Consider the following 27,199-nt stretch of genomic DNA (forward strand, 5'->3'; position numbering starts at 1 on the left):
TAACAACGGCCTTGTTCATCGGAGGCGGTAATCCCTTGGCTGCATGGGAGGCATGATGCGCGCAGCTAAGACAAGCCAAAAACTAAATCCCACAACTGACGGTAATGCTGCAGCATGTCTGGGTTTTGCTCATAACTCTAGCCAATCCGACTCCTAGGCTTCTTTCAGCTTCGAGAATCTAGTGGAACTTCCACTCTACGCACAATGATTAGTACGGTGATACATAAAACGGGACTACCTAGTCAAATCCTTCATAGGAGGGGTTTCTGCATACGGATGCATACGAATGGCGTAGGAGCATATTCGTACGCAACGTGTTCGCCCGTCTGTCGTGTCGCTTGCCAGCTGCAACCAAATCAGGTATCATCTCAGGTATCATCATTCGACCGATTTAAACTTCCTATTCTAGATGCAGGAGGTAGTCATCTGAGAAGAGGAGACACGACACGATCAGCTGCCCCAATCTAGGTATATTGCCTAGTAAGTGTTAAAACTTTATGCCAAGTCTATTGAACTGATTAGCTACTGCTAGCTGTTATGCGTCTAGCATATACGGGCATACGCTAGGGTAAAAAGGCGTTCGTCTGGCCTCGGAGGTTTCTTCGATTATACGCAATAGTATCCCCCCATCTGACAGGTGAATAGCCAAGCTTGCGCCATGATCATCTTACTCCAATCAAGGGTCCAAGTCTGGTGGCCGAACGATGCTGCCATGGCTTGTCAAGAAAAAAAAAAAAAAAAAACCTCCGAATTTTAGGGAAAATAAGAAAAATATGGTGTAATGCGGTCAAGTGCACATACGATTAGAGTAATCGATTGGCTAATTAAGCAAGAATAATTTCCAGAAACGATAGCAGCGTTGCATCGTATCACTTAGCGAATGGATTTCTGGACCTCTCAATTAAATTGATTGATTGGTTCCTGTCAACACGCTACTATGGTCAAAATACTACCCTGGAAAACGATCCCTTGGCAAGAAGATCGGACGGTCAAGTCTGATGAAAAATGTCAAAGAGTCCGGAGAGTCAAACCCCCCCAACTTTCCAAGAAGCAAGGGCTTAGGATATTTCTGGGATATTTCTGGGATGTCTCTGGTATATCTCTGGTATATCTCTGGGGATATCTTTTTGGATATCGCTATGAAGGCATGCGTTAGAGGTAGGTAGGAATGTCTCAGGTGAGATGGTTGTCGTACGTGATTTCCGATGACTCGGGGAGTGGCTTCTTGTGTAAGTCATCACGACATTAGCATCGTGAGAAAATGCCATGTAGCTTGGAGTCGTTTCTATGACTATTCTTTTTTTTTCTCTTCTTTTATTCTCGTTGTTAATAATTGTTAGGGCCGGACTACTTTAGATGATGAGCTCAGGTCCCACATGGGTTCTCATTCTCCTTTTAGGCTCTGCGACCTTTCACCTTTTCAAAAATACCCCCTGGTTTGTCCGGGGTCCATGGTTCATGGTTCATGGGTATTCATTCATCTCTGTCGAATTATGAAAATCACCCACGTACGAACATAGCTCCATCCTTCAACGGCGGGACCCCCTGTCCACCGCTCAACCTTTCTCTAAGTCTTCAAATCTATGTGGATTTCCATCCCAACCTTGAGCTTTTTGCCAACGATTGTTTTTGTTAATTTTCAGTTTCTTCGGATCTGTTTTCGACATCGTCTAATTAGAGTATATTGTTTATTTTTCGCAATCCTACCAAGCATACTATCACATCACGGCGAATTTAAACGGACCGGAGGTGGAAAAGCCACCATTTATTACTTATCGTTTCCTATGAGAAGAAACCCCTAGGATTTCGTTGCCGGCTTACACTCCCCCTGCAACGCCACCGACCGATTAATTCGTAAGTCGCGAACGAACGTCACGATGGGGAGCCTTGAATGCTTCGATTGTTTTGAGCCTTTGATGGACTTCAATCTACCAGAGCTTCTGGTCGGCGATTTAGAAGAATCGAAGGAGATTTTCAAGGCAAGGCAATTGACTGCTGGTGCACCAGCTCCGTCGTTAGCCGGTGATGGATCTAGAAGACGATATTCGTTACAAGACGGTTCGTTAAGCGCAGTCGATTCGACTCATCTCCTAGACGTAATGTCGAAAGCGAAGTCACTACAAAATGTGAATGAACCCGATACGCACTTCTTTACCATTCGCGACAAGTCACATCGGAATAGCAGCGATTCCGATTCAACCAGTAGTCGATCATCTGGTGCATTGATGCCGCCATCAGTCGGCACACGAGACGCATCAATCGCCACAACAGCCACTTCGGTTACTTCTGAGAAGTTGGAGCCACCAAACCAATTGAAATTAAAGCTTGTGATAAAAGAGAAAAAACAAGCCGGTCAGAGTTGGATGGATCTGGATGCTGAGGACCCAACTTCTCCGGATCGAAGATACAGTATGATTAACATACCGTCACCTGCTCAATACTTGTCACTACAGCAAAATCTAGATGAATCAAGGAGCATGTCTTTAAATTCATCTGTGCCACGTCCTGACCTAACCAACCCTCCTCCAACTTCACCAAATGTGCCATCAAAAGCGTCACCAAAGGAATCCCCGGAAATGTCACCAGATAGTACCAAATCTTCCGGCACTGGGGAACAACGGAACCGCGTCGTATCATCTTTGATATGTCCAACTCCCCCTCCGGAGCGACGTTCTTCTTTGATGCACCGAAACTACGCCGTACTTCCTAAGATCAACGTGTCCTCCCTACAGGCCTTGCCCAATGAACCTCTACCGACGCAGCGCGAAGGCAAGACGTCATCACCGGATCGCAATAAGCCTTCTTTAGCCCCAGTTCGATCATCCAATCGTGAAATGGATTACGTTACTACCCACAGGCGTAAGGGCAGCAAGACTAACTTGCCCTTACCGGAGATGGATATCAGTAAGAACGAGTCGGGGCAATGTTTGGATACAGGAAGCCCTGAATATCCAGACATTGCGCCAGGTGGGATCGATGTTGAATCTTGGCTAGAATCTAGCATTGATAACTTTCCTTATTACGCCCAAAATAAAGCTGACGGTGGACATACGCCCTTACCGCTCCCACCAGATGTTATCGAGACCCTTCGAATATGCATCACATGTTTTCCGGAAACGATGCTCCAGTGCTCTAGCCTCTCGATTGAGACCATACGCAGCCATTCTAGAAAGTTGAGGTACAAGAGCTCCAGTCCTGCAAGCCTCTATTCGGAATCGCCCGCTTCGGTAGAGTCGGATCAGTCGAAGCAGACGAAATGGAAGTGGTTACCACTTAAGAGACAGCAGTCATGTCCTACTGACACGCCAACCAGCCCACAACGAGCTGGGTTCGGGGAGAACCTGGAACCAAGGTATAGCCCGGTATGGCCTAAGAGACCGGATTGGACCGCAATCCAGAACCTCTTCCCCACCGGATCTGATTACCTTTGTGACGCTCTCTACGCCCACCTCGTAGCATACAACTATATTACTTCCCTATGTCCCCGATCAGTCCTAATTAACCCTACTACTTCGAGACCTACCTCGAAATCCTCGAAATCCTCGACAACACCTTCAGAACTCAGTCTTAGCCTCTCAATTGATCTCCGTACGTCAGTCGACATACGCGCTTCTACGGACGGAGGCGCAATCCCGCGGAAAGCGGCAAGCTTGCTCGGCTTGCAGGACGACCCGAACGCACCGATCCCGGAACCGCCCTCGTCGCGATGCAACACACTCCGTACCAAGCGATCATTCTTTGGGGCACCTAGAGCCGTGTCTTACTACGAGGCTAGTAGACCAACAACAGCTGTAGGTAATGCTGGTGGTCGCCGTTTCGGTCAACCTGATCAGGGCGAGCAAGTATTAAAAGATTTACGACTGGGACTCGCAAGATGTATCTCAAGGCTCGTCGCCACGTTACGAATGACGAATGGCAGCTCCGCATGTTCTGATGAGACAGGGCAGGTGAAGCGGGAAGAGGATCCCGACTTTATGCGAGCCTTGTGCGAGATCGTGCGTCTCTCTGAGGAGAGATATATGTAACAGAGCCAACGCGATTATAACGTCACGAACCGGATGATCGACCAGCTCTACGTCCACAAGAAAGAAAAAAAAGAAAAAAGAAGAAACGAACGGCGGCCTCTCAACACCGGTAATTCGTATATTCTAGATAGTATTGCCGCCAACGATATTTTACTCTCTATCGACAGATAATTTTCTTTTATCTACGAACTTGCGCATTTTCTATAGTCGTCTTTACGACATCACTTATACTTGCGTTCTACAGCAGCCATAGCAGTGGCGGCATGATTATACACCGTAATGCGTTATCACTTTCACTTCTGTTCCTCATATATATAAGGGATCCAAGATGACAGGCAAGGCAATTTGACCTGAGTTGAGTTTGCCTCGGTGACGGATGAGGCTAAAAAGAAAAAGTAATAATCCGAGATGTTGGGATGACAGTTACAGAGTGCGTACACGAAACATGCTTTTTTTTCATATGGGAGCATGGGTTAAGGGGGATGTATCAATGGATTCAATACTTTTTGTCTACGAGCCGGCGCATGGGAATAAACAAAAAGGGTATGTCACTGACTGGCAGGAGTTGGCGAGCATGATTTTCGTAGGTAAGGTGCATATCCCTCTCCATACAGGGCTTTTTCTGTTTATATTATTCATTGGACCTACATGGTTGAGGTCAAGGGATTGGATAAGTCGCATTTTGTGTGATGGTGATATAATAATAATAAAATTATTATTCTTACATAGGTACCTTGTTATGTACTACCTCTTCCGGTTATTTTCGTTGTATCAATTTCCGATGAGTTCTACGAAAACAGAAACGGAAACGTACCTAGACCTAACGAAAAACAACCAACCAAGAAGAAAAATGAGGCTTAGATCGGAATTATCTCTGTACGTCGGCTTGGTATCCTTTTTTTCGTTTTCTTTATTCTTTATGAAAGGATTGTTTACCTACTCCGATCCTGGTTCGATGCAACCTCTAGGTACTAAGCGAGCACAAGCCAGTCAGCGACCTTTCGGGGTAGGTATTCCAGGCTATAGCAGACAAATTATACCGTACCGGCATTCTGGACGCAGCCCTGCGGGGTTGGTGGTTACGCGAACTCATGCGCTACCGACCTAGGTACATATGCAGTAGTAAAGCTCCGCTAGGCTAGCCGTTCGCTACGACCTTAGCTCTTGGTGCTAAAGCTCCTTACCTCTTAACCTATACCTAAGGTACATGGAGCTCTGAGGTAGCTTCTTAGCTCCTAGCTTCTTGCAAGTTAGGTTAGGTACATACAACCTCTGATTCAAGACGGCTTCAGGGGCTGTGCTTTGTTCGGAATACGGAACGGAGTCAGGAGGGCGTGTATAATCCATTCTCTCTTCTTCTCCATTACCTACCGGTAGGTACCTAACCTAACCTATCCACGCCTTAACTCAACGTCTATCAACCAGGTAGGTACGGTTTACTTCGTTCTGAACCACACGTTTAACGGAATATTCCGTAGAGACACTACATGTACGTAGAGCAAAGGCCCCAATTTGACACTTGCAGATGTCCTGGTGAAACGTGTGACGGGAATTTCTTACAAACCCCCTTGGCTATATGACGATAATTTACTTACCTGGGGTGCCCTTACATGCATTAGGTACCTACATATCTACTCGGACCCGTGGCAGTGAATTTAGGAGGTACCTATATTGTACGATCGTAAAGTAGGAGGTACCCAAGGTAGCACGGGGTAATTTACATACGATGCTACGATGTAATCAATACAGCATACCTATCTAGCATTGATGGACAACGGCATAAAAAACCTTGCTGGGACCAATTTTCGAACTCCCCCAGTTTACGGCAAAATACACTAGGTAAGGTAAAATCAAAGATTGGCAACGATATGTAAAACCCATCTCCGATAACGCAAAATGCTAATATCCGAAATAACACACCACACACCGTGCTTTGCATCGATATCATTCCTACTATACCTACCTCCCCTAAGGTAGGTAGGTATGCCCTTTAAGTTACCGCCAATATAATATGCCTTAGGTTAGGTACCAATATGCTTCCTCGCATGTATGTCGGAATGACCGCGAAATAGCCTAACTACCTTTGGCAGGTGGACGAGTAAATCATCATGCAACGCACTCGCTCACCACCCGTACTACCTGTAATCAGTCGACTTGTCGAAGGGATACCTGTCCCTCAACACGCCGCCAACCTGTCCCTTCTCCGCGAAATCGTCCATCCCCGTGAACCCGCTCGACGACCTCGCCGTCATCGACGGAGGCCAGAAGGAGAAGCTGCTTCCTCCTCCTCCCCCTTTGCTATCCGAGTCGCTAGGCGGGTACGGCGTAGCGACAGACTTGCCGGGGCCGTTGGGGAGGTGATCGACGGTCGGCGCAGCGAGACGGCCGTGCATGCGGAACGTTTTCGCGTGCGCGTTGCTCAGCCCCAGGAGGCCAGCGGTGATGAGCAACAGCAGCATGAAGATGATGGAGCCGACCTGCGTCATGTTGCCGCTGAAGGCGGCCACCACGTACACGATCAGTTTGGCGGCCGCCTCGAGGTACCCGTCGAGGTGCGTCTTGGCGCGCAGCCACGACGTCGTCGTGATAGCCTGTAGGTCCTCGGCCACGCCGCGCAGGCAGACGGAGCGGCCTTCGCCCAGATCGACCAGGTACTCCGTCAATAGGCTGCTGACGTCGGGTTTGGGGGGCGGAGCCACGGGGGGCTTCGACCGCTGCTTGATGACCCAGATATTCAAGACGCGGGATAGCATGAGGGCGAGAAGGGACGCCACGCCCCACCACTCCCGAAGCAGGATCATGAATACGAAGGCGGTGATGGTGAGCGCGGGGCTCATGAGGTACAATACGTGGGAGACCCAGCCTAAGTCGGCGCCTTGGTCACTCCATATGGTAGCTCGCTGGCCGGGAGACTGGCGCCGGCCACCGGGGAAGTAATAATTCCGCTCGGGCATCATGCCTACGTCGACGGTGACCCTTTGCCCGACCATACCCACGCGTTCTAAGTAACTCTGGGTAGCGGTGTTGGTGATATTGTGTGTCGACGTCCGGCCCTCATACAGCTCGACGGCGCTGTACGACTCGGTACTACCGGCAAGCGCGTCGGCAGCTTGCTGGTAATGCAGGCCTGGAGCGAGAAGCAGTGCGTCGAGCCATGACGAGCCTCCTACTATCTGCGTGCGCTTAGCTATGGTTCCTAGGTCCGCGAGCGCGAGGAGGCCCGAGGCCGAGACTTCAAAGCCCGGGATAGGGGTTTGAGTCCAGTTTGGAAAGGAGGCTTGACGCTTCAGTATGCCCTAATAGGTATATATTATTAGTATTCATCATCTGAGGTACGTAACAGTTTTCTTCCTTGGAGTGGATTTATCTTAACGCACATCCATTTCCAACGGTCTTTGGAACTATTCAGATGGTAGATGCCCTTCTTCTAGTCGTCTTGACTAGACCTGGATTCACGACAGGTTTAAACCTAGGAGGATGGAATTATATCTCCTTTTCATACCAGGTAGCCATCATTGCATTCAAAGAGGGTTGCAACGAGGTGCAAGGCTCTGAGTTACCCCTCGCAGATCAGTAGGGCTAGGCCCGTTGTCAAAGCAACGATAAGCAAGGTCGACATGTGAAGGGGTCTAGGAAGACGTAGCCAATGGCGATGCGGCGGCGAGATCACGAGGACCAACCGCATCGTAGCGCAGGGAGATGATAACACCCTCCCGCCCGTGAAATACGCCACAAGTGATGGTTGATAGAATTGAAACACGGGAGGTATTGTCTTCTTGGCGTTTTAATTGAGCAATTCAAAAAGGCCGATGCGTTTTTACATTGGTTAGGTAAAGTCTTATTAGAGACAATGTTTGAGGGAGGGTTTGGGGAAGTTTTACTCAAATGTGAGTGGAAGAAAAGATAGGTATAGGTACAGGTACTGAGACCTACGACAGCTGACCCCTCGTAGCCACTAGTCTGTACTACTGTCTGCATAGTACGGGCCCCACCTTGTCTACCTGGTAGGTATTCTTCATAAATTAGTGCCATGTACAATACAGTACTATGTAGGTCTGGCCCGCACTTCCTATTTTTAAGGTTTATAGACCTGCATAATTAGGTCATTAGGTTATGGTTTAGGTGCCTTGACGTTCCGGGTAAATGCCTAATACGGTCTAATAGGTACCGGATGGAAACGGACCGGGCAAAGGTACGCCCTATGTTATCGATAAAAGCTTCCAATCCGATAAGTCGATAAGTCGATAAGTCCCCTACCTAGGTACCTTTAGGTAGATCCCCCCGTCTCTCTCATACGTCGGCTTGGCAGTTAGCTTGGTCGCTTTCTCAACCAAACGTCCCCATCTCATCATCTTCTTTCCCGATCAAGATCATCGAAACTAGCACAGCGCCTACCCCAAGGCCTGCAGATCTCATCTCACACGCGGATAGGCACTAGCTAAGCATGACTTGACACAGAATGGCGCCTACGCAGCCAGAACCGACCTACACGGTTTTTGTCCGACTCCCGTTTCCTAGAGGTGGCTTCGTCGATCCTCCGCCTGTACGTAAAATTCGGTAGACTCGTTCTCATCCCGTCTCGCCGCTCGAAAACTAAGTGATATCGTATATAATGTTTTAGGTAAATTGGGATTCGAGTAAAGATGAGATTCTCTGGGACATTGTATCCCATCCTTCCAGGACGGAGATAGACTGTAAGTCGGAATCACCAATACGTCTTGATATATCTTGACTATATATAGCTGGCGGTATAGCTGGTGAGTGAATCATGAACTGACAAATAGTGAATGAAATAGGGAATGACATGTAAGTACCTATAATAAATACCTATATTAACTCTCGCCTCCCCATTGTCGGCATTTCACCAACAATCTCTCTCCCAGCGCAAATTCATTCGGAGTCACCGTCGACTTCCTCCTTCAACAGGTTACTTGGCTCACCGATCGCCATGCCTCTCAAGTTCGAAACCAGATGCGTAGGGCTGTAGCCGCTGCCAGGAGCTCGGCACAGTCTCCTCAACCTGGTCCTGATAGTCCATACTTAGCGGAACCCATGCGGCGGACCGCTTCTGGTGACAGGTCGGTACGAGCACCGTCGGCATTGTCCATTCGGAAGGACTCCGCTCTACCGCGTAACGACGGTAGTGTTCCCGGTACACCAATGAGAAGTACCCCGCGACCAACTGTGGCGCGCACGTCCTCGTCAAATACCGCCGTCGTCTATACCGTTCGCAACCTAAACAGCAGCGGCAAGGCTCCCGTAAAACCTAACATCGACTCTCAGCGCCACCGTCTCTCATCCCTTCCCATTGCAACATCCGTCGACGAGGAGGATACTCAAAATAATAATAATAACAATAGCGATAATCAAAAAACCGAAATACCGTCCCCGGTTCCAGACGACTACAGCGACTCTGAAAGCTCTTCGTCCTCTTCCAGTCCCGCCCAGTCCAGAATCATCCGTCGACCCCCGCGTTTCCAAGGTACTGACGCTGCTCCCTCCTCGTTTGCTGACGACGAAGATGATGGCGATGACGACGACGATGACGACGACGATGCAGGGCCGGCTTTTCTACCGTACCAGCTGCAAGCAGACGGCAGCAGCGGCGCGCAACATGATCTCAACGCCACGCTCCGCGGCAACCCGTCGCGTGACTTCGTGAAGCGCCACGCCGCCGCGGCCGCCGCGATGGGGTCGGGCCGCGTCCATCGCTCGCAGACCTCGGACTCGTCGACGAACTCCACGGCACCCTCCGCCATGAGCAACAGCCGAACCGGGCCGGGCGGCGGCCCGCTGTCGCCGCGCAGGACCATGGAACTGGCGGGACGGAGTCCTGGGGCCAAGGGCAAGGGCAAGGGGCACTCGAAGAATAGCGACAGCGGCACTCCGAGCATAGGGAGCAGCTTTAGTGATCTCGATGGTACGTAATAAAGCTACCACTTACCTATTTTCTCCTTTTTTCCCCTTTTTCTTTTCCCTTTTTCGGCTATACTGTGTCGGATATAAACAGGGATATGGTTTCTAGGACACAGGCACGTAAGCTGGGCATTTCTAACCACGTCTACAGATACTTCGGTCACGCAGTCCGCTCTAGAAGAAGCGTTCGCCAGCCAGATACAGCACGGCACGATGAGTAATCTCAGAGGCACCATCAGCGCGGCCTTCCGGGGCAGCAGGTATCTCCCTGGTAATTCGAATCCGTAAGGTGCCGGTTTACGGACAATTCAACCTTCATTCCTGTCTTATATTTTGATTTTAATCTTCGCCCTTTTTTTATTTTTTTATTTATTTTTTTATTTATTCCTCTCTTTCTCTCTTCTAATTTCCGTGGACATCTCTTTACTCAATTCAGGCGATCGGTCAGGGGGAACAAATTTGGTTGGGGGCTAGGTTTTCGGTTAGGCTCGGTTTGGTTTCGGTTTCGATTTCGGTTTCGGTTTGGTTCGTGTGGATTTAAGGAATAAGCACAGGTGGTACCTAATGAGTGATATTGTATGGTGTTTAAGGGCTTGAGATTTTTTTTTTTTTTTTTTTTTTTGTTCAGTCAGCAGGTGTTTTTTTTTGGGAAGATCGGGCTGGATGATTGAGTCGAATTGGATCAGACTGACCTATACCTTTGGAGGTACGTTAATCTGATATGTGCGTGCTACCCGGGTCATATAATAATTCAGCATTTGCATCAGATGAGTACCTAGGTGTTTTCATGGTACCTACTACACTCAGATTGAGGGTTGATAGTTCTATTAAATGCTTGTTCTTTTCAATGCTCGTTCGTTTCCTTTTTTGTCCCCTTACCCTTAGGATTTAATCATGCTTGTTAAGAAGAAATTAGTATATATCCTTCTCAGGGGCAACGGGCGGGGTGATCCTACGTAACCTTAGGTAGTATATACACCTCATCTACACACCTGGTTTTCTGTCATATATTGTACAGGAAGGGAACCTAGAGGATTCCTTTAATACAAAGGTTAGGCACCTACACAGACCCCCTACTTAAGTCTGCTCCCTGAGTACCTAATTACCTATAAGTATTAGTAAATATGACCAGTAGTACGGGCTGTCAATATTACGATAGAACAGAAATGGTCAATAGTCAGTCAACGAGCGTTATTATTTTCACGTAAAAGATACCTAACATAACCTAGAGAGAAAAGGGCTATGATAAAAGAGCTAGACTTGTAGCATCACATTAAACAGGTCAGAGGTCAAAAAAAAACAACTTTTCTAATCACAAGCACGATCAAGCAACTGAGTTCACAGTGAGTGCTGTCAAAATTTGATGGCGATTATTCCTTTCATTAGGCCATGTAAAACAACATGAAAAAAAAGAGACGCAAGTTAATGCAAAGATCCTCCTGAGCAATCCACCTCAAACGTTCCGTGAAGAAAAAAAGAAAAAGATAAAATCTTTTTTTTTTCTTTTCTTCATGTCAGTTCTCCTTTTTGCAACAGGGGAATAAATGGGTTAACTGCGAGCGATCCGTACGAAAAACGTAGCTAAATTAGACGAAAGCAACACATGCTGATGATGCCAAACTCCTATTACCTGCAACAACTGGCGGGGGGCGGCAGGGGCATCGCGCTCCAAAGTTTTGCCAAAGATTGCACCCACTTTATGAGAAAACAAAGTCATCTAATCCTTCATCGTGTTGCCGGCATCCATAAGTATCAACCGGGGAAAATGGTGGTCATGTTCCGGGAGTCATAATCACAAATGTAGTCGACTTTTCCATGTCGGGGATATATTATCGGATTAAGAGATGCTTAGAAACGGGTTGCTATCTCGTGTTCCTCGACTACGATAAGAGTTAGCATATTCACAAAAGGAACGTAAATAATAGCATACCATGACCGTGGTTTCCTTCTCGGCGGATAGGGGTCCAATGGCTCCACTGAATCTCCTCATTGCGGCTGGGCGGCTGGGGGATACGTTGGTCGAAAGACGCCGGCTCTTCACTCTTGACCGCGCCAAAGGGGGTATCCTTAGGAGGGGGAATAGGCTCGTTAGCCTCGTGGTTGTCGAGAGGCTGAGGGGAGCCCTCCGAATGGGCAGTGTCGGGTCCAGAATGAAGAGTGCTAGCGCCCTTAGCAAAGCGGTTCTTTCGGGCTCGCCAGACGAAGACTCCAACTACAATGATCAGAACAAGACCACAAACACCCGTAATGATGCCGATCTCAAGACCAGTAGGCTGGTAGTGCGTGCCGCTGTTTCCTAGATCAGAAGGAGGGGCTCCGCCGTCAAGGGGAGAACCAGCGTCGTAGTGGTCGTCCGGAGAGCTAGGTAGAGCCGGCATTGTGATGCAGATTTCGACGATGACAAAGAAGAAAATTCAATAGTGTTTCTACGAAGAAAAGGGGGGTCGACACGCTGACAAGATTATTAGTCAAGCCGAGCCGTGTATGGAGGGAGGACGAGATAGGCCAATCTCTGTTTGACGGGGTGGGATTGAACGTCGGGTCAAACAAGGACGAAGGACGGCGTTGTCAAAAAAAGACTTGACGCGTAACGTCGTTGTGAAAGTAGAGTATAATAATAGTATGAGAAAAAGTTGAAAAGTTGTGCGCAAGAACTCTCCGATAACCAGAGAATTAAAACGCAAAATAAAGAAACAGAAAACTGCCCAGCAATGTAAGAGTTGCTGAAAAGTTTTTGAAATAGTTGTTTGTAGAGGACTTATTTCAAAGGGCAAGATCGTTTAGAGGACGAAATCAAATCAGCATTGGAAAAAAAAATAAGAAAATAAGGTGCCTTGGGAAGAGTTTTGGAACTGGCAAGAACGACGTCGTTGCATACCTAACCTAGGTAGATAGGGAAGGCACCGGCGGTTAGCTTCATGCAGGTAGATACCTTAGAGATACCTTAGGTAGCTACCTAGGTAGTAAGTTCCTGCCGTCTCTTGCAAGAACTTTCATTCAATGCCTTAAGTTTATCTTGTTATCTTGCCGTTATCTCTAATGCTCTCTTCAACGGTTTTTCTTCCAATGGTTATTGCTACATAAACGATTATTCTTTGAGATTAGCTTCTATCACGAGATAAGCCACGCTAAAGTGAATACCTAATCCTATACTTTACTACTTACTGCCTTCCTGTTCTAAGAGATGTTTGCCCCCTCTTCCCTAAAAAAAACTTTCCAACTGTTTTTTTTTGTTCAACTCGGATTAGATTTGCTACCTCCCACTGACCCAAAAGGGGAATCCCCTCGTGCTCTAGTGACTCAAAAACCTAAACGTCTCATCGCATTTGGCCTCTCTGCTGACACCAACTTGCTGTTTCTGAGTGAGTGAGTGACGTACGGCGTCTTCGGTTCCTTGCAACGGCAATGTGCCTACCCGCCCGAGCACGCATGCACTCAACGGCTGTGACACCCTCGTCCCCTCGAAGACCGCTAAGCCTGGTGATATGACAGGTTGGGAGGGGAGGGTGCGTAACCGGTAGTTACCAGGAACGGCCTGGCTTTCATGAGCCTCGACGCTGCCAGTCGCACCTGTGTGAGGTATAAAGGGGGAACCCGTCCTCTCATTGTACCAGGCTCCTGTGTGCCCTTGGAGTTTTATGATTGCTTCCTCCTCCCGCTCTGGTTCGAGAGTGCATATCTAGATGACCGGATACTTTACCTGGCATATACCTACTTGCCAGTAAATCAGGAATATTCGGACAAGTTGATAAGCCCTTCGATTTGGTTGAAAACAATCAGATACTCGAGATACCCCCAAACCAAGCCAAATACCTATGGTATCATAGTCGACCTAGAGCTGATATGCGTATATATAGGTAGTAACACAAGAACCGTTTCGGCAACCGAATAACTTTTAGCATTTCCCTTTTTGAGCTGTCAATAAATACTAAGTCCTGTCTCAGAGCGAACTATCAACTACCACATTGTCACGGTACTGTCCTTATAGGTGAAGATAGCATCGTCAACCCCATCGAGTTAACATGGATCTACCTTTTGGTAGTGTAGCGGTTTGATAACTATCTTCCGAACTCTTACACACATGTTCTTACACTACTCCTTAAAAGCATAGCATCTGTCTGAGATAATAGCCCCTAACGATGGGAATCACTTAAGGGCATCTCGGCCGGTCGTATCTATGTTCTTGATTATCTTACCGGCAACCATGGGCACAGAAAACATCACTTCCTATGGTGTACCCATGTACGAATATGAAATTGAAGGTATTTCATCAGATTCCACACCCTTGACGTCTTTCTACTGCTATGTTCTCCCGCTCTCGTTCTCCGGCCACATAAAACCCACCAGCAGACTCAGTAGTATGATAGGTAAAAAGAAGGTTGGGATCTACAAGCTTGTTTTACAAGGGTTAGGCGTTCAATGTGTGCCTAGAGGTAAAAGAAAAAGAAAATCGCTTGGGCTGGTTGACGTTAACGTACGGTTGCAAGCAGACTCACAACTTAATATAAAGTTCCTACATTAGGTCATTGGAGCCGATTTCCATATCTGATTGATACCTACAATAATAACGGCCAAGGGCAGTCTCACGGTTGGCCGAGGGTCTATGGCTAATGCATTTCAACTTAACTACCAAACTATATGTTGACATTCCCGAGCAGTCTTTATTAAATTCTAGGTACCCTTTATTGTAGGTTAGGTACCAGGTAGTTATTATGAGATTAATTCCGGTAGATAGGAGGGGCTACATCTACATACTTCTCATTCAAATATATGAGAGATCCAATGTACCAGGTCAAGCCATAATAGCATTTAAACATTACCCACGCCCGTCTTGATTAGCAAGGAGCGACAGCCAATATATAATGGTACCTAAGGTACGTGAAAGCAACAATATGTAAGACGTTTGTGGTATCTCATATCTCTCTCACTCTTTCCCTCTCTCTACCTTGCACATCCAGACCAATGCTTGCCTATCCCTAGACCCGAATGGTGGTGACCTGTAAAAAAAGAAAAACCCCGATGGAAATGTTCATGAAGCCTCGTAAACTGATGCTCAAATACTCAAACGCCTCTCCTAATGCAAATCCCTTTTGTATCCTTATGTGAGGTAGGTAATTCAACCATCCACTCTTTTATGGTCTTTGTTTCCTAAGCACAGACCCTCTCTGGCCGAAGCTAGCTGTCGACATACGGTTCTCCCCAACCGGGGTTGCCGTTGGAGATACTACGCCCGAAGTTGACAACGGTCTTATAGGCTGTGCTTGCTGTGAATTCTCGGGGTGTCTTTGTAACCTGCCGTTCGCATAGACCGTCGGGATTTTCTCTCCCGTCTCGGTACTCGAACTTCTTTCCATCGCAAGTCCCTTTCCCTTCTCGTCTAGCACTGACTTCTTTTTACCAGGCACCAGAGCTGCTAACATACCCGGTCCAGAAGCAGCGGCGACACCCGAGCGTAGATTGGACCAGTTTTCTTTTGTCGATTTTGTCTCATCTGCCACCATGAAAACAGCACCAGCTAAGAGAGTTCCGAGGACGACTATAGTGCAGATGGCCGCACCAGCTCGATCGCCCCCAGTAATCGGCCCAAAATATCGCGCGTCGAGGTCAACTCGTCCGTTGTCTGATCCACCCGCCGAAGGATTTCCAATGCTAGTTCCACCAGTGCTATTGGTAACCGGCACCTCCGCTTCGCGTATCATGTTAGCTAATACCACTTCCATAGCCGCCATTTGTTGTCCAACACCAGTCGAGCCATCCCATACCCCGCTGTTATTTGCCCACTTCAACCCGCACATGCGGTGGTTATCGCCGCCCGTACATTGCTTTGCTGCAGCTACAGCAGAGTTTTGCAGCAAGGTCTTGATCCGATCGAAAGTAAACGGCGCCCACTTTGTAGTGGCGGCCATCCATCTGCTTAAATAGGCTTTAAATGATAGCTGATCCGTGTCACACAAATTGACTGGCTCACAAGCGATCTCGATCATAATTCGATTCGAAGTGTCGTTTCCAAAAAAGAATATCTGCTCGGTGTCGTTCAATAATCCGTTAACTCGTTCGCTCCACATCTCGACGTCGCCCTGTTGTTTCGTGCTGTTTGCGTATGCGACCATGGCGGCCGATCCCAAAAGGAATGCACCGACGTTATACGAAAATTGATACGGCGTAATAGTGGTACAGTTGTCACCTATATGCGCCCCGTCGTATACTCTATAATCCTCGTCAATAAATTTAACGTTGACCATCCAGTCCCACGTCCTAACGGCCCAGTCGGCATAGGTACTGTTCCCAGTATAGAGTGCCAGCCGTGCGGCGATGTTGAAGAAACACGCCTGAGAGATGGAGTTTTTGTAGTCATAGCCGTTGTTCCAGGTAAATATCTGCCATCGCAGACCACCATTACAATGTCCCTCATCCCATCGGGCGGCTTGTGTGTTAAAGACAGCCTGAGCAAGTGCCAACCACTGAGGCTTGTCCGGCGGCGGGTCCGGAAATTTGTACTCAGCTGCGGTCATGACAGCCATCCCCCAAAATCCTTGGTCATCATTACCCTCGGTTAGTGTCTGGTTAGGAGGCATGTAATCATTATATGGGCCAACCTGATGAAGAAGACCCTGCTGAGCGATGTCGTTGTAAGTGGTATCTCCAGTATAATACCAATAATCAATTAATGCGCCCATAAAAGCGCCCCCTTCCCACCCTGATTCAATTGGTTAGCAACAAACGAGATCCAAAGCACAACATTGGACTTACAGTAATACGGTTGTGGCAAAAGACCAGGGGTTTGTCCGGGTTCGTTGCCGTGATAGAACGACACTAAATCCTCTGCCATCTTCTTCGCTGTATCCTTGATGGAATCTAAGAGTTTCATATCGAGGTTAGAAACTGAGCTAAGTACATGAATTAAGTAGATAGCAAAATTCTCACGTACCTGTTGATTGAACGTCTAGCTCATACGTAGCGACAAGGTTGGTGGCCATTAAGACCGAGGCTACCGATAATACGGCATTCCGCCGCAAATACCACAACCACATAACGAGTTAAAGCCCAACTAAGACGAAGTACACGAGGGAAGGCTAGTTGAACAAAAGCACAAACATGGAATTAGACAGTAGATAGCAGACCGCAGACAGCACACAGCAGACAGATTTTACTGGAGGTATGGCATTTCAGATTTCAGATGCAATTCCCAAGGGACAGGAGCGGTGTGGTACGGCAACACAGGGTGTGATGTGTTTGAGTGAGCAGATGTGATGTGGTGTGGTATGTGTTTTTTTTGTGAGCTGTGTGCGCCAAAATCCAACATCAGCAGTATACAACGAGAGGGGAATGAAGATGACAAAGAATGATGTCGATAGAGAGAGATGGTGGAAGAGACACAAGCATCATAAAAAGAAATTATTGAATTAACACAAATGATATAAAGTGTAAAGGCATAGTGTAATGTTACCTGTTGAGGAAATTGCATTCCTAGTGGTTGTAATAGTGCTGTAATACGAGGAATGCCCCCGCGTATTACTCCAAAAGCGCCAATGACAGGGGGCCTTCAAGGGATCATTCGATCTTTCCGCCTCTGACTTCAAGAGATGGTGTTAAAAAGAGGTAAGAACAATGAGAATTTTCGAGAGCCTGCCTTCGTGTTTGCGGATAGACTTCTATCTGTGCGACTATACGACATTTTGACAGCATTAGCTATGTCATAAAAACTTATTCGCTTTCAGTTCAGCTCTTTTAGAAATGTGAAATAAAAAAATAAAAAATAAAAAATAAAAAAACCGGTTGAAAATCATAAGGCCGGCATTTTCGGATCTGTTGTCTCGGCCGCTACCGTCAAAAAGACTAGTAAACGCTACTGCGATATGTCGTAATAGGATTTGAATTAGCGCACTTAAGCTGCTAGTTACCCCAGGTACACACATACTAGCAGCACAGTACCTAATGTAGGCATGATGACGCCAAATAGTAAAAAAGTCTGGGTCTTTTTCGACCCTTGAGAACAAAGAAATAGAGCTTAGCGTTCCTGTTATACGATGTTATACGAAGTTATACGAAATTTTATAAAACTAGACTGTTATACCATTACCGTGTATAGTATAGCGTGTGAACCGGGATAGCCTGATAATTGGGATATAGACCCATTCACATCAACCACCCGTCTAAGCCTTTACAAGTCGTCTAAAACGCATCGGCGTTTGCAGATAGCTCGAAACGTCCGATCAGACTGCGATATTTCACGCTAGTGCGGGAGACTCTAATCATCGAGAACGTTTCTAGAAGCGAAGACTAAAATAGTAAATGTTTTAGGTGACTGATATTAAGGGGTATTATTACATATGTAGTAGCGTTACAATACATACCTTAGGTACCTAATTTAGCTAACCACTATTACGACAACCCTTGCTGTCTTCGAATTGGAATATTATCGATTAAGGGGTTAGATCACCCATTTATATCGACAAAACCTTGGATAGGGATTGGCTTAAGAAGAATGAAATAAAAAAGGGCGAGGACTAATATCCTTAAATAGCTGTGCATGGATGCATGGATGCTAGATGTTGAAGATAATTTGACCTTTCGCTAGGAGGATAGGTGATAGGTAGGTACTTCGATAATAGAGAGGCCTGAGATGATCCTTTTAGCGGCCGATCTTCCGAGACGCAACCGATCTTCTTAATGTATACTGTTTATATAACAGGTACCTAACCTAAACCATATAGTAATGGGTTGGCATATCTTGTTCTGACAGTGCTGCAAGATGACATCATGTTACATTATCGCGACGGCGAGATCAACCTTCTCGGAACTGGGTCGGCTAGAGGAGGATGATTATGTAAACTTACACGGTTGAGATTCTTACATAAAATCTAACTACTAACAATTATCAGACGACGCGGACGACGCGACATCAACATCTTATAAAGTAGCAATCAAGGTGCCGATCAAGTCTTATGTGAGAAGCAACTCCTATATAAAAATAAAGGCACGGTATTTTCTATAAATATCGTCCATGAGAATCCGATATTACGTTAGCGTTGCCGGCCGTCTGGCTGGATAGGTTGCTCCTAGAAATGAAGAGAGAGCGACAACTCTCGCTGTATCAATAAACCCTCGAAACGAGCCCGTAAATCATCAAATGAAGCCAAGCAATACTTCATCACGAGCCCACGTGTCTTCCTTGTGATACCCCAGATATCAGCTTATATCTTACAGCACGGAATCCTCGCCTCATGTAGCCTCGATGGACCGGATCGGATGCCAAGATGGTAGATCGATCATATTCCACGCGACAGGTTAAATTTTCACGCTAAAGTAGTATTCTAGGCCGTAGGGCTGAATGATCGCGTATTCGCTGCATAATTCAGCCCATGGGAGCGTTCTAATTAATTGGTCGCGAAGCCGAGCTGAACCGCTTCGTCTCCTGTCTCGGAACCGATGCCCGTGCCCCTTATGAATTAAGATCTGATGAGCCGACAGCCGTCTCTATGTCACGATAGGACTCCTGATGTCACGCTGGTAATCCTTATATTCGTCACTGATTCGGGTAGCTTAAGTTGTTACTGACTGTTTTCTAAAATACGGTGAAAGAAGGATTCTAGATCTCAGCTGATCCATTGAGTTAGGTACAACAGCAAGCTATTCGGTATCATCTACGAAGTCCAGGCTGATAATTTGTTGGTCTTCGGGGATCAATCCTTCGCAATTTCCACCGTAAGCTCACCGGGGCTATCACGGGAATCACTTCCAGGATGCTATTCGTCCCCTAGGAAAAAGCAAGCTTTGGCTCAATTATGATGGCTTGGACATCCAAGTGACACCTAAACAGATAGTCAGCCACAGGAACTAGTATCTATCTGTAAGCTGAAAAGAGCTGCGCCAAGAAAATATATAAACACTAGCACCTCGTCGACGGACAGACAAGATGCAATACGACACAAGCCAAGCTTTCGGACAACTACCGACATCATCACCTTGACCCCAGACTCTACTTGCCAGATTATATCCACCTATCCAAGCAACTCATAATGCAGTTCATCGCGTATATCGCCCTTGCCGGTGCCGCCTTGCTAAACGGGTAAGCCACCCCTATTACCTTCGTATAACTATTCGTCTTCTTCCCAAACTAACCATAAATCACCACATACTTGTAGAGCCAATGCTGCTCCCGCCGAACCGACTACACTACCAGGGCACATAGTCTGCACCAGTGTCACGACCATCACAACCACTGTTCCCCCGGTCGGAGTCTGCCACCCGGTGTGCGTCCCGCCAACTAGAACCTGCAGCTCCGGCGAGCCTACCGCTCCTCCTCTGCCTATCGTCACGACTAGCACCCTCCCTCACTGTACCCAGGAGGTTGTGGTCCACGGCCAGTGCGGCGAATGTGCTACCTGCCTGCCTGCCTCGACCCCAACTCCTCTGGCTTGAGTTTCGCCAAACTACCTAGACGGGTGGCGATGTAGTTTAGCAGCAAGTTTTAGAAAGGCTTCATGGTAAAGCCATTGTTTAAATTGGGATATATCTTATGGAAAGATTTTTGCATGCAATAGAGTTCGAACTTCACAGCATACATGCATACCTGCGCTGGGTACATAGGTACATACATAGTATAGGAGGAAAACACACGGGAAAGTACTTAGCTCTTAACTTTTATTAATTCACTCTTTTCATTCCTACTCGAAGTCCTGTTTGTATACCTCATTTCAACCGGCTCAAAATTGTGCCTAGGATCTCTAGAAGACGAAATAGCAAATGGGATTGGCTCATATGTCTTCTCCTAGTTATTGTTGACTATTAACTACTAGGAGTTAAGAAAACTTCTTCCGTAATCCAAGCAGATATGACAACGGAAAATAAGCCGTAGGTTGAATACTAGGTACCTAGCAGGTACCCAAATCATAGATCTATCTTGGCACCCTTATACTTGATTTCGGAGCAACTTGAAGGTGTAGATATACGGAAACAGGTAAGCTATGGTAAAAAGGGGCACAGAAAGGGATATCCACGTCGCTGTGTATGTACTCAGGTACGAATAGATTTCCAGTCTCTGACTGTCTAGGCCGTGGTATCTACCAGGTACGCAGCGGCTCCAAACAATATCGCTATGATAACAGCGTGGACTTTTTTGGACGTTAGGCCGGACGATAGCTTAGATACATGTTTCCTTTCCAAGACAAGAGGGACAAAAACGGGTTATGTCGTGTTTCTAGTGAGACGGCTGATTTTTTACGTGGTTATCGACCATGAGAGAGATAGATATGGAATTCCAGGGGAACAGCAAACATCGTGTACGGCCAAAAGGGGACACTATCAACTTCTATCACTTTTGACAAGGGGATCTGGGTTACGAGTAGGTAATGGCACCAGGTTGATTATCGATACTTCCTACAGATGTAAATTGAAAGGAACGTGGGTATTCCGCCTGCTAAAGTACATGATACAACCCAAGGAAAAAGAAAGAAAAAGGAAAGGAGAGAGAGAGAGGTCCCAACAAACAATGCAATCCGAATACATCGCCTATTCCGTATTGGCCATTTGCCATTTTTCCCGTACAATATGTCTCTTGTTCTTACACAAGCAATATTCAACGCCGAGAGCCACGAGCCATATCCGCTTATCCACTTATCTCAGTTCTGCTAGGCGTCACAAATCTACTCCGTCAGCCCGCGCCTGTTGGATCTTGACGTTATTGTCCGCTAAACGGTCGGGGTATCACTTCCTTCAGACTACATTTTCGGTCTTCTTATCGTCAATGACGACGACACTTTCCTCACCGTAGGCAGGGGGAGCATCAACTTCTTCCTGGTTCTCCATTAAGCCCGACTTCTCCTCGTTGACAATGGCTTCAGAATGAGAGGCCTTGCGGTGATGAGCGTGTCGGCGGTGGTGGTGTCGTCGTGTGGCACCACGGCGGACAACAGCACGCCAGAGGAAGACGGCCAATGTACCAGCAATCATGCCGAGACTAGAACCCAATTAGTGTGTCTACTTACTATTTGCCATTAATAGGGGGAAACTTACATGCAAGCAGTGATACCAGCCAAGATACCGACGGCAACCGGGAGAAGGATGTGGGAAGCGATATTCTTAAACAACAGTCCCCAGTTCTTTTGACGATGGCCGCGATGAGGCTCTTGCGGGTCTTCTACTTTGGTTTCTTCATGACCCTTAACAAGGGCGGGGCGACCGCCACATCCTTTGTGGGAACGAAGGCCGGCAAGTTTCTGCATTACGGCGGCCTTCCACTTGCAGAGTAGGGTGGCGCATTCCTTTTGTTTATCCATAGGGTTGCCTTGCGTAGCCTCGGAGTCAAGTGTTTTGATCTCTCCAAGTATCAACTTTCCAGCAGGAGTCTTGACAACATTGATCTGGACCTTGGGAATACCATCAACAAAGACGTCGCCAACTTCGATAATGTCGAGTTCGATTTCGATGAGCTCCAAGGCGTCTTCTTCATTCTTGGCAACAGGTCGAGTCTGCATACCAAAGCCTAGAGCCTGAGACTTAGGACCCTTGGAATGAGGGCGCTTCTTCATTTGTCGATGTAGGACGTCGGGGAGAACAGGCGCAGAGAGCGTGTTTCGGAAGGGGTCAGCGTTAGGATAAAGCTCGAAGTCGTTCAGCATCAAGCGATCGGCATTGTCGGAATGCGCGATGCCGAAGTCCAGCTCAAGATGGCTCGGGATATCGTTCATAACCTTAACCTTTCCATGATGGGGGATAGGAACGGGACAGCCGGGACACTTGAGCTTTAAGTTTTGAGATTCGGTGACATGGGGAATAATGGTATCGACTTGGACAGGGACCGGAAGGGTCGTGATAATATCATTATCGGACTCGGCGATGTCAGGAGGGAGAAGAAAAGCGTTGGATAGAGCCGCCAGGCCAGCGGCGGAAACGATGGAGGTCAACTGCATCTTTTTGGGAAGTATATGATAGCAGTGGACGTATAGGTTTAATGCTTCATAGAAGCGCAGGATAATGGGATGAAATAGGAATCTGTCGTTGTTTTGGATGAAGAAAGGAAAAAAGGAATGGTTTTGTTTGGTGGCGTGTTGGTTTTGTGTCAGTTGTAAGATTGAAGGTTCTGGGAAGACCGGAACCCTGCGGACCCTGCGGACCTTATCGACGGCCTGCGTCACCAACTACCTAGGTACTGCCAGCTGCAAAGCAGGTGTTAGCTAAGGGTCTGGCAGCTGTGGCCACTTGATTGAAGTGGACAGATAGCACAGTAAACGCGTTAAATAGGCACCGTCCTTGCCCAATTGAGTTCTAGAATGTACTTGCCTGACCCGAGCATGCCGGATACACATTACGCAATGTCACCTGATTTTCTTTGTCCGTACAAGTATCAGTGCTTTACTTTATGTCCATTTCTATCTTGTGTATTATATACGGCGTATTCAACCACTGCACTACCTGCAGAAACAGAAAAACAACTCGACTAATCACTCGACTAATCCTCGATCGCTCTATAATGGCAACGCTATTGCTACTTAACTGTCCTGTAGAAATGTCCTATAAATCTTATAAGTCGTCTAAAGGCTGACTTATTTGGAACTCGTTCATAATACTACTACTTCCTTTTGTGGTCATATCATGTTCAGCTCAGAATGCTAAGATGCCGATCATCTGCAACGCTGGTCTGACTTTAAAATATAAGAACCAAGTTGTTCTACTTTCAGAATTGACCCATGAAATAAACATATAGGAAAACCTTGGCCATTTTATCTTGACTATTATTCATTATATTTACCTTAGGTTAGGTAGCCATGTCATCTAAGGAGCTTTTAGGGGATTTTGTGGTTACTTTGGCCAAAAAGACCCGATGAACTATCAGTTCAAAGGCCAAGAAGCCAGACCAAGGCCAATGTACCCCTAATAAGCACGTCGTTAAGTCTTCAGGCGTGGAAATAGTATCTGATAAGACCTCGTTATCGCGTCGGCCTTCGTATAGGAGCGTTACTGTCGAGAATGAAAAATCCACACCTCCCGAATCTGTGGATACCCAGCAGTTTCTCGAAGGGCCTCCAAGCCCATAGACAGAAGTCACTGAGTCTCAGATTCTCGATCTGGCAACTTCATGTTTCCCCCCTATCCCGGACGACGCAGAGTTGCCACCGCTGCCGAAGCCCGTCTTAATTCCTCGTGTAGATCCGGGGGTTCACATACCATTCGCACGTGCGTGGGTGCCAGAATTGGCAAACCACGCCGTCACTCCGGAAGATCTGGTAGCATTCATCGACAATCTCAACGTGCTCATACGACCTCACATAGCCGGGCTCGCGGTTCTAGTCGCAGCCCTCGGCGTCGGGGTCATTTCATACGACGGAACTGACGGCATCGCTGCCGCGTTGGAACTGGCAGCGATCATTGGAGTGACTATAATAAACTATAGGCGTTGCAAGAAATACTTCGGCATCATGAACGAGAAATACTTCCATCCTCGTAAACTGCACGCAAAGATCGTTAACCCTAAGCGGATAACGAAGACGTTCAATCTCGACAAGAAAGACATCTTGCTGGCGCCGCTTACGGAGGAAACCCTCGACTTGAGCAATCAGGAAAGGTGCATCAAGTATATGTCCCAGTGGACGTGCCAACTGTCATTTGACGACCTGCCTCCTCCGAGCGAGCAGACGAGCATACTGGCTAAAATGGCGGCGTGGGAAGTCAAGCACAAGATCGCGAAGGCCGAAAAGCAGGCCAAAAGGAGTAGGAAACGAGCTTGGAAGAGACACATGAAGGGTAAGAAGCTCAAAGAGTGTTGGCTAGAGAGGAGCCAGGCCAAGACCCTTGATTGGCTTCTTATTCAAAATTTGGACGAGTGGGAAGCTGCTCAAGCTGAAAAGAAGGCTAAAAAGGAGAAGAAACGATACTCTAGGTAGCGTGTTGGTCGTTAAAGTCAGCTTTTTAGTTTCTGGTTTGCGATTCCCCTATGGATGCCTCTCTTTCCATTTTGCCACAGCTAGTTAGAGAGGCATGTAACAATTGTAAGGTAGGTAGGTATCTATCTTGTACCTGGATTGCCATGCCATATTGGGAATCATCAACTTCGCAGTCTCCCCAGAACCTTGTCTCTAGGTCAATTCGGCAATTGGGTACCTATCTCTCCCAAGCTAGCTAATATCCTACTTCCAACGAATTTGATAGGAATACTCCACTCAATTCTCTCCTTGGACTTAAGAAATTTAGCCTAGCAGCAAAGGCAACCTATAATTCTAGTTCGATGAGGAAGTTTCTTGTTATTTAGTTTATCTATGTTAGTGTACGCAATGTAATATGTTATGTTGATATACTTTAACATGATGAAGACATCATCTTAGACGAAGTCTTGAGAATTGTAGCAAGTGACACGTGATATCTAATGCGAATTGCTCATTTTTTAAGCTACACACAGAACGACATGGAAGTGACAAATTGATATCTGAGACACATAATCTAGCCGTTGATTACTAGGGACTCTATTCTCCTACACACTCGTATATAAAATATAGATGTAATTTAAATATGGGATAAAGGTGACCATTTCTTAGAAATTTCTACGTAGTTCGTATATTATTATGTTTTCCCAACATGTTTAGTAGTAAAGGCAGACTATCTGAGTCGAAAGTAGATCGCCATATGCTGACGCGGTTATTGTACTACCTAGGTAGGTAGCGGCTGAAGTCTGAAGATCGAACCCGAATCATCATAAATGAATTTTTCTTAGCGTCCGGACTACTTAAGTGCCGCTTTTTTAAGTAAACCAAAAGTATTTCATGCGTTTGGAAGCACAAGTTTGATTAAGAACCGTCCTAGTCCGTAGTTCTCTAGCAAAAAGCAAACCGATTTAATTGTTATCTTAATTTCGATTGTTTCTTATCTACGGTACCCGGTGCGATTTTAAAGGGAGGGAGTGGCAGATGCCGTACTGGAGCTTATTGCGAGACAGATTTTGAACTGAAACTATAGGTATCGATTGATTTTTAGGTACATAGGTACCCGTACTTGAGCTCCAACGGATTCTCGATTCTCGGCAAGAGTGGGGCGCGTTTGAGCGGGCCACCGCCACTAACTGGATTGATTTCAACGATCTGAAACCGCCCGAGACTAGCGTTCGACCCTGTTGCCCTGAGCCTATCGTTTGGGACCTTCAGCGTCTCGGGATCGGCCTTCTGCAAGATGGCTGGTTCGCAGGAACGACGACAGCAAGCTGACGTATATGATTCTGTGCCCGCCACTTATTTATCTAGGTACGCTCACTAATCTCAGATTCACCGAAGAGGATTCTGCAAGGTTGTTATATATGTGCATATATCACAATACTTTGTTTTTTCTCTCTCTTCATGTTAGCCACAGGTATTCACTGAGATGTCTTTTTCTGAAAACATGTGGATATTTTAGCGCATTTTCTTCTAGAATGACTGGCTGTAATGATAATATCCGAGGACGACTTGCGCATCAACGGCTAATACTAGACGAATACCTAGAGGTCGGGATTTCGCTAGTGCGATGGAACACCAAAACATACATCGCATCCAGACTAGGTTAGGTAGCTGGACGTATGTAAGTGGCCTATGTAAGTGGCCAGGTAGTACTACATCACTATAAACCACGTAGTCTGTACTATATAGAAGATTACTACAGGTATGCATCGCATTAACCCTATTTACCTACATTAGAGCTATGCGGATTATTGGGTAGCACTCAGGAAAAAAGCTCTGTCTCATCGGCGCCACACAACGTGGGAAAAAGCTAAAATTTCCGGGCGATCTGTATCACTTTCATTTTTTCCCCATTTAACCCGTTAAGAAAAAACTGCTTGACAAACATAAAATTCCTTCGGTGACAGTTCGACGCTCATTATGCATTCATTACCTTGTCTTGCAAGGGCTTAGTCATTGCATTAGGTACCTCTCTTATGAAGCCCTGATGCTGGATAAAAACTTTGCCTTGCAAGCAATGTCAAACCCAGACGACTGGTTCGTGCGACCTGATGTGCGACCTTATTTGAGATGAAAGGAAAAAGCTGCGCACGTCAAATTTATATCGTACGTAGGAATCTTACTGCTCGACAGCACTTTATTTAGCTGTATTACGCACGCCACCCTCCTATATAGATTTTTGTGACGTCTTTCTACATGTATTTATGCTTGGGACGGTTGAATGGTTGATTCCGCGATCGTTGAGTTCTATCTTTTTCCCGACTCGACGAAGTTTGCGCGCGGGATCTTGCGGTACGTACCAATAGCAATGTCCAAAGCGACCTGGACTGGGATGGC

General features: G+C 46.7%; 9 protein-coding genes across 9 annotated transcripts; 5 read left to right on the forward strand and 4 right to left on the reverse strand.

The window, feature by feature from the left end:
* The first annotated feature begins 1,572 nt into the window (after positions 1–1,572).
* On the forward strand, positions 1,573–4,213 carry F4812DRAFT_82920 (uncharacterized protein). The gene has a single exon (XM_047939484.1). The coding sequence runs from the start codon at positions 1,878–1,880 to the stop codon at positions 4,023–4,025; it is 2,148 nt and encodes a 715-aa protein (XP_047788853.1). The 5' UTR covers positions 1,573–1,877; the 3' UTR covers positions 4,026–4,213.
* F4812DRAFT_82758 (uncharacterized protein) lies at positions 4,214–5,164 on the forward strand. The gene has a single exon (XM_047939482.1). It carries the CDS (start codon positions 4,402–4,404, stop codon positions 5,131–5,133), a length of 732 nt encoding a protein of 243 aa, XP_047788854.1. The 5' UTR covers positions 4,214–4,401; the 3' UTR covers positions 5,134–5,164.
* Positions 5,165–6,066: 902 nt separating this feature from the next.
* On the reverse strand, positions 6,067–7,549 carry F4812DRAFT_82784 (uncharacterized protein). Its single transcript, XM_047939483.1, has 2 exons — positions 7,403–7,549; positions 6,067–7,321 (listed from the first exon to the last, which is right to left on the reverse strand). The coding sequence occupies exons 1-2, from the start codon at positions 7,406–7,408 to the stop codon at positions 6,161–6,163; spliced, it is 1,167 nt and encodes a 388-aa protein (XP_047788855.1). The 5' UTR covers positions 7,409–7,549; the 3' UTR covers positions 6,067–6,160.
* Positions 7,550–8,328: 779 nt separating this feature from the next.
* Positions 8,329–10,446, forward strand: F4812DRAFT_82724 (uncharacterized protein). The gene is made up of 5 exons (XM_047939481.1): positions 8,329–8,568; positions 8,647–8,719; positions 8,822–8,831; positions 8,909–9,945; positions 10,093–10,446. The coding sequence occupies exons 1-5, from the start codon at positions 8,485–8,487 to the stop codon at positions 10,227–10,229; spliced, it is 1,341 nt and encodes a 446-aa protein (XP_047788856.1). The 5' UTR covers positions 8,329–8,484; the 3' UTR covers positions 10,230–10,446.
* Positions 10,447–11,789: 1,343 nt separating this feature from the next.
* On the reverse strand, positions 11,790–12,319 carry F4812DRAFT_460813 (uncharacterized protein; the record flags this gene model as incomplete). The annotated part of the gene is made up of 2 exons (XM_047937756.1): positions 11,790–11,821; positions 11,872–12,319. 2 exons carry the CDS (start codon positions 12,317–12,319, stop codon positions 11,790–11,792), a joined length of 480 nt encoding a protein of 159 aa, XP_047788857.1.
* Positions 12,320–14,601: 2,282 nt separating this feature from the next.
* Positions 14,602–17,681, reverse strand: F4812DRAFT_434539 (glycoside hydrolase family 76 protein). Its single transcript, XM_047934713.1, has 3 exons — positions 16,870–17,681; positions 16,692–16,796; positions 14,602–16,638 (listed from the first exon to the last, which is right to left on the reverse strand). Exons 1-3 carry the CDS (start codon positions 16,970–16,972, stop codon positions 15,074–15,076), a joined length of 1,773 nt encoding a protein of 590 aa, XP_047788858.1. The 5' UTR covers positions 16,973–17,681; the 3' UTR covers positions 14,602–15,073.
* Positions 17,682–19,231: 1,550 nt separating this feature from the next.
* F4812DRAFT_434540 (uncharacterized protein) lies at positions 19,232–20,734 on the forward strand. Its single transcript, XM_047934714.1, has 2 exons — positions 19,232–20,010; positions 20,087–20,734. Exons 1-2 carry the CDS (start codon positions 19,961–19,963, stop codon positions 20,361–20,363), a joined length of 327 nt encoding a protein of 108 aa, XP_047788859.1. The 5' UTR covers positions 19,232–19,960; the 3' UTR covers positions 20,364–20,734.
* Positions 20,735–21,214: 480 nt separating this feature from the next.
* On the reverse strand, positions 21,215–23,244 carry F4812DRAFT_82950 (uncharacterized protein). The gene is made up of 2 exons (XM_047939485.1): positions 21,957–23,244; positions 21,215–21,900 (listed from the first exon to the last, which is right to left on the reverse strand). Exons 1-2 carry the CDS (start codon positions 22,850–22,852, stop codon positions 21,657–21,659), a joined length of 1,140 nt encoding a protein of 379 aa, XP_047788860.1. The 5' UTR covers positions 22,853–23,244; the 3' UTR covers positions 21,215–21,656.
* A 463-nt stretch (positions 23,245–23,707) lies between these two features.
* Positions 23,708–25,208, forward strand: F4812DRAFT_465788 (uncharacterized protein; the record flags this gene model as incomplete). Its single annotated transcript, XM_047938486.1, has 2 exons — positions 23,708–23,740; positions 23,978–25,208. The coding sequence occupies 2 exons, from the start codon at positions 23,708–23,710 to the stop codon at positions 24,821–24,823; spliced, it is 879 nt and encodes a 292-aa protein (XP_047788861.1). The 3' UTR covers positions 24,824–25,208.
* Positions 25,209–27,199: the final 1,991 nt, after the last annotated feature.

This window comes from Daldinia caldariorum (genome assembly GCF_022478825.1).
Source record: "Daldinia caldariorum strain CBS 122874 unplaced genomic scaffold F4812scaffold_12, whole genome shotgun sequence".
Taxonomy (NCBI): Eukaryota; Fungi; Ascomycota; class Sordariomycetes; order Xylariales; family Hypoxylaceae; genus Daldinia; species Daldinia caldariorum.

Coding starts and splice junctions, on each gene's coding strand:
- F4812DRAFT_82920 (XM_047939484.1), top strand. CDS start 1,878: ATGGGGAGCCTTGAATGCTTCGATTGTTTTGAGCCTTTGATGGACTTC.
- F4812DRAFT_82758 (XM_047939482.1), top strand. CDS start 4,402: ATGAGGCTAAAAAGAAAAAGTAATAATCCGAGATGTTGGGATGACAGT.
- F4812DRAFT_82724 (XM_047939481.1), top strand. CDS start 8,485: ATGGCGCCTACGCAGCCAGAACCGACCTACACGGTTTTTGTCCGACTC. Junction 8,569..8,646: donor GCTTCGTCGATCCTCCGCCT/GTACGTAAAATT, acceptor ATAATGTTTTAG/GTAAATTGGGATTCGAGTAA. Junction 9,946..10,092: donor CAGCTTTAGTGATCTCGATG/GTACGTAATAAA, acceptor CCACGTCTACAG/ATACTTCGGTCACGCAGTCC.
- F4812DRAFT_434539 (XM_047934713.1), bottom strand. CDS start 16,972: ATGTGGTTGTGGTATTTGCGGCGGAATGCCGTATTATCGGTAGCCTCG. Junction 16,797..16,869: donor GCTAGACGTTCAATCAACAG/GTACGTGAGAAT, acceptor TGAAACTCTTAG/ATTCCATCAAGGATACAGCG. Junction 16,639..16,691: donor TTTGCCACAACCGTATTACT/GTAAGTCCAATG, acceptor CAATTGAATCAG/GGTGGGAAGGGGGCGCTTTT.
- F4812DRAFT_434540 (XM_047934714.1), top strand. CDS start 19,961: ATGCAGTTCATCGCGTATATCGCCCTTGCCGGTGCCGCCTTGCTAAAC. Junction 20,011..20,086: donor GGTGCCGCCTTGCTAAACGG/GTAAGCCACCCC, acceptor ACATACTTGTAG/AGCCAATGCTGCTCCCGCCG.
- F4812DRAFT_82950 (XM_047939485.1), bottom strand. CDS start 22,852: ATGCAGTTGACCTCCATCGTTTCCGCCGCTGGCCTGGCGGCTCTATCC. Junction 21,901..21,956: donor GCTGGTATCACTGCTTGCAT/GTAAGTTTCCCC, acceptor ATTGGGTTCTAG/TCTCGGCATGATTGCTGGTA.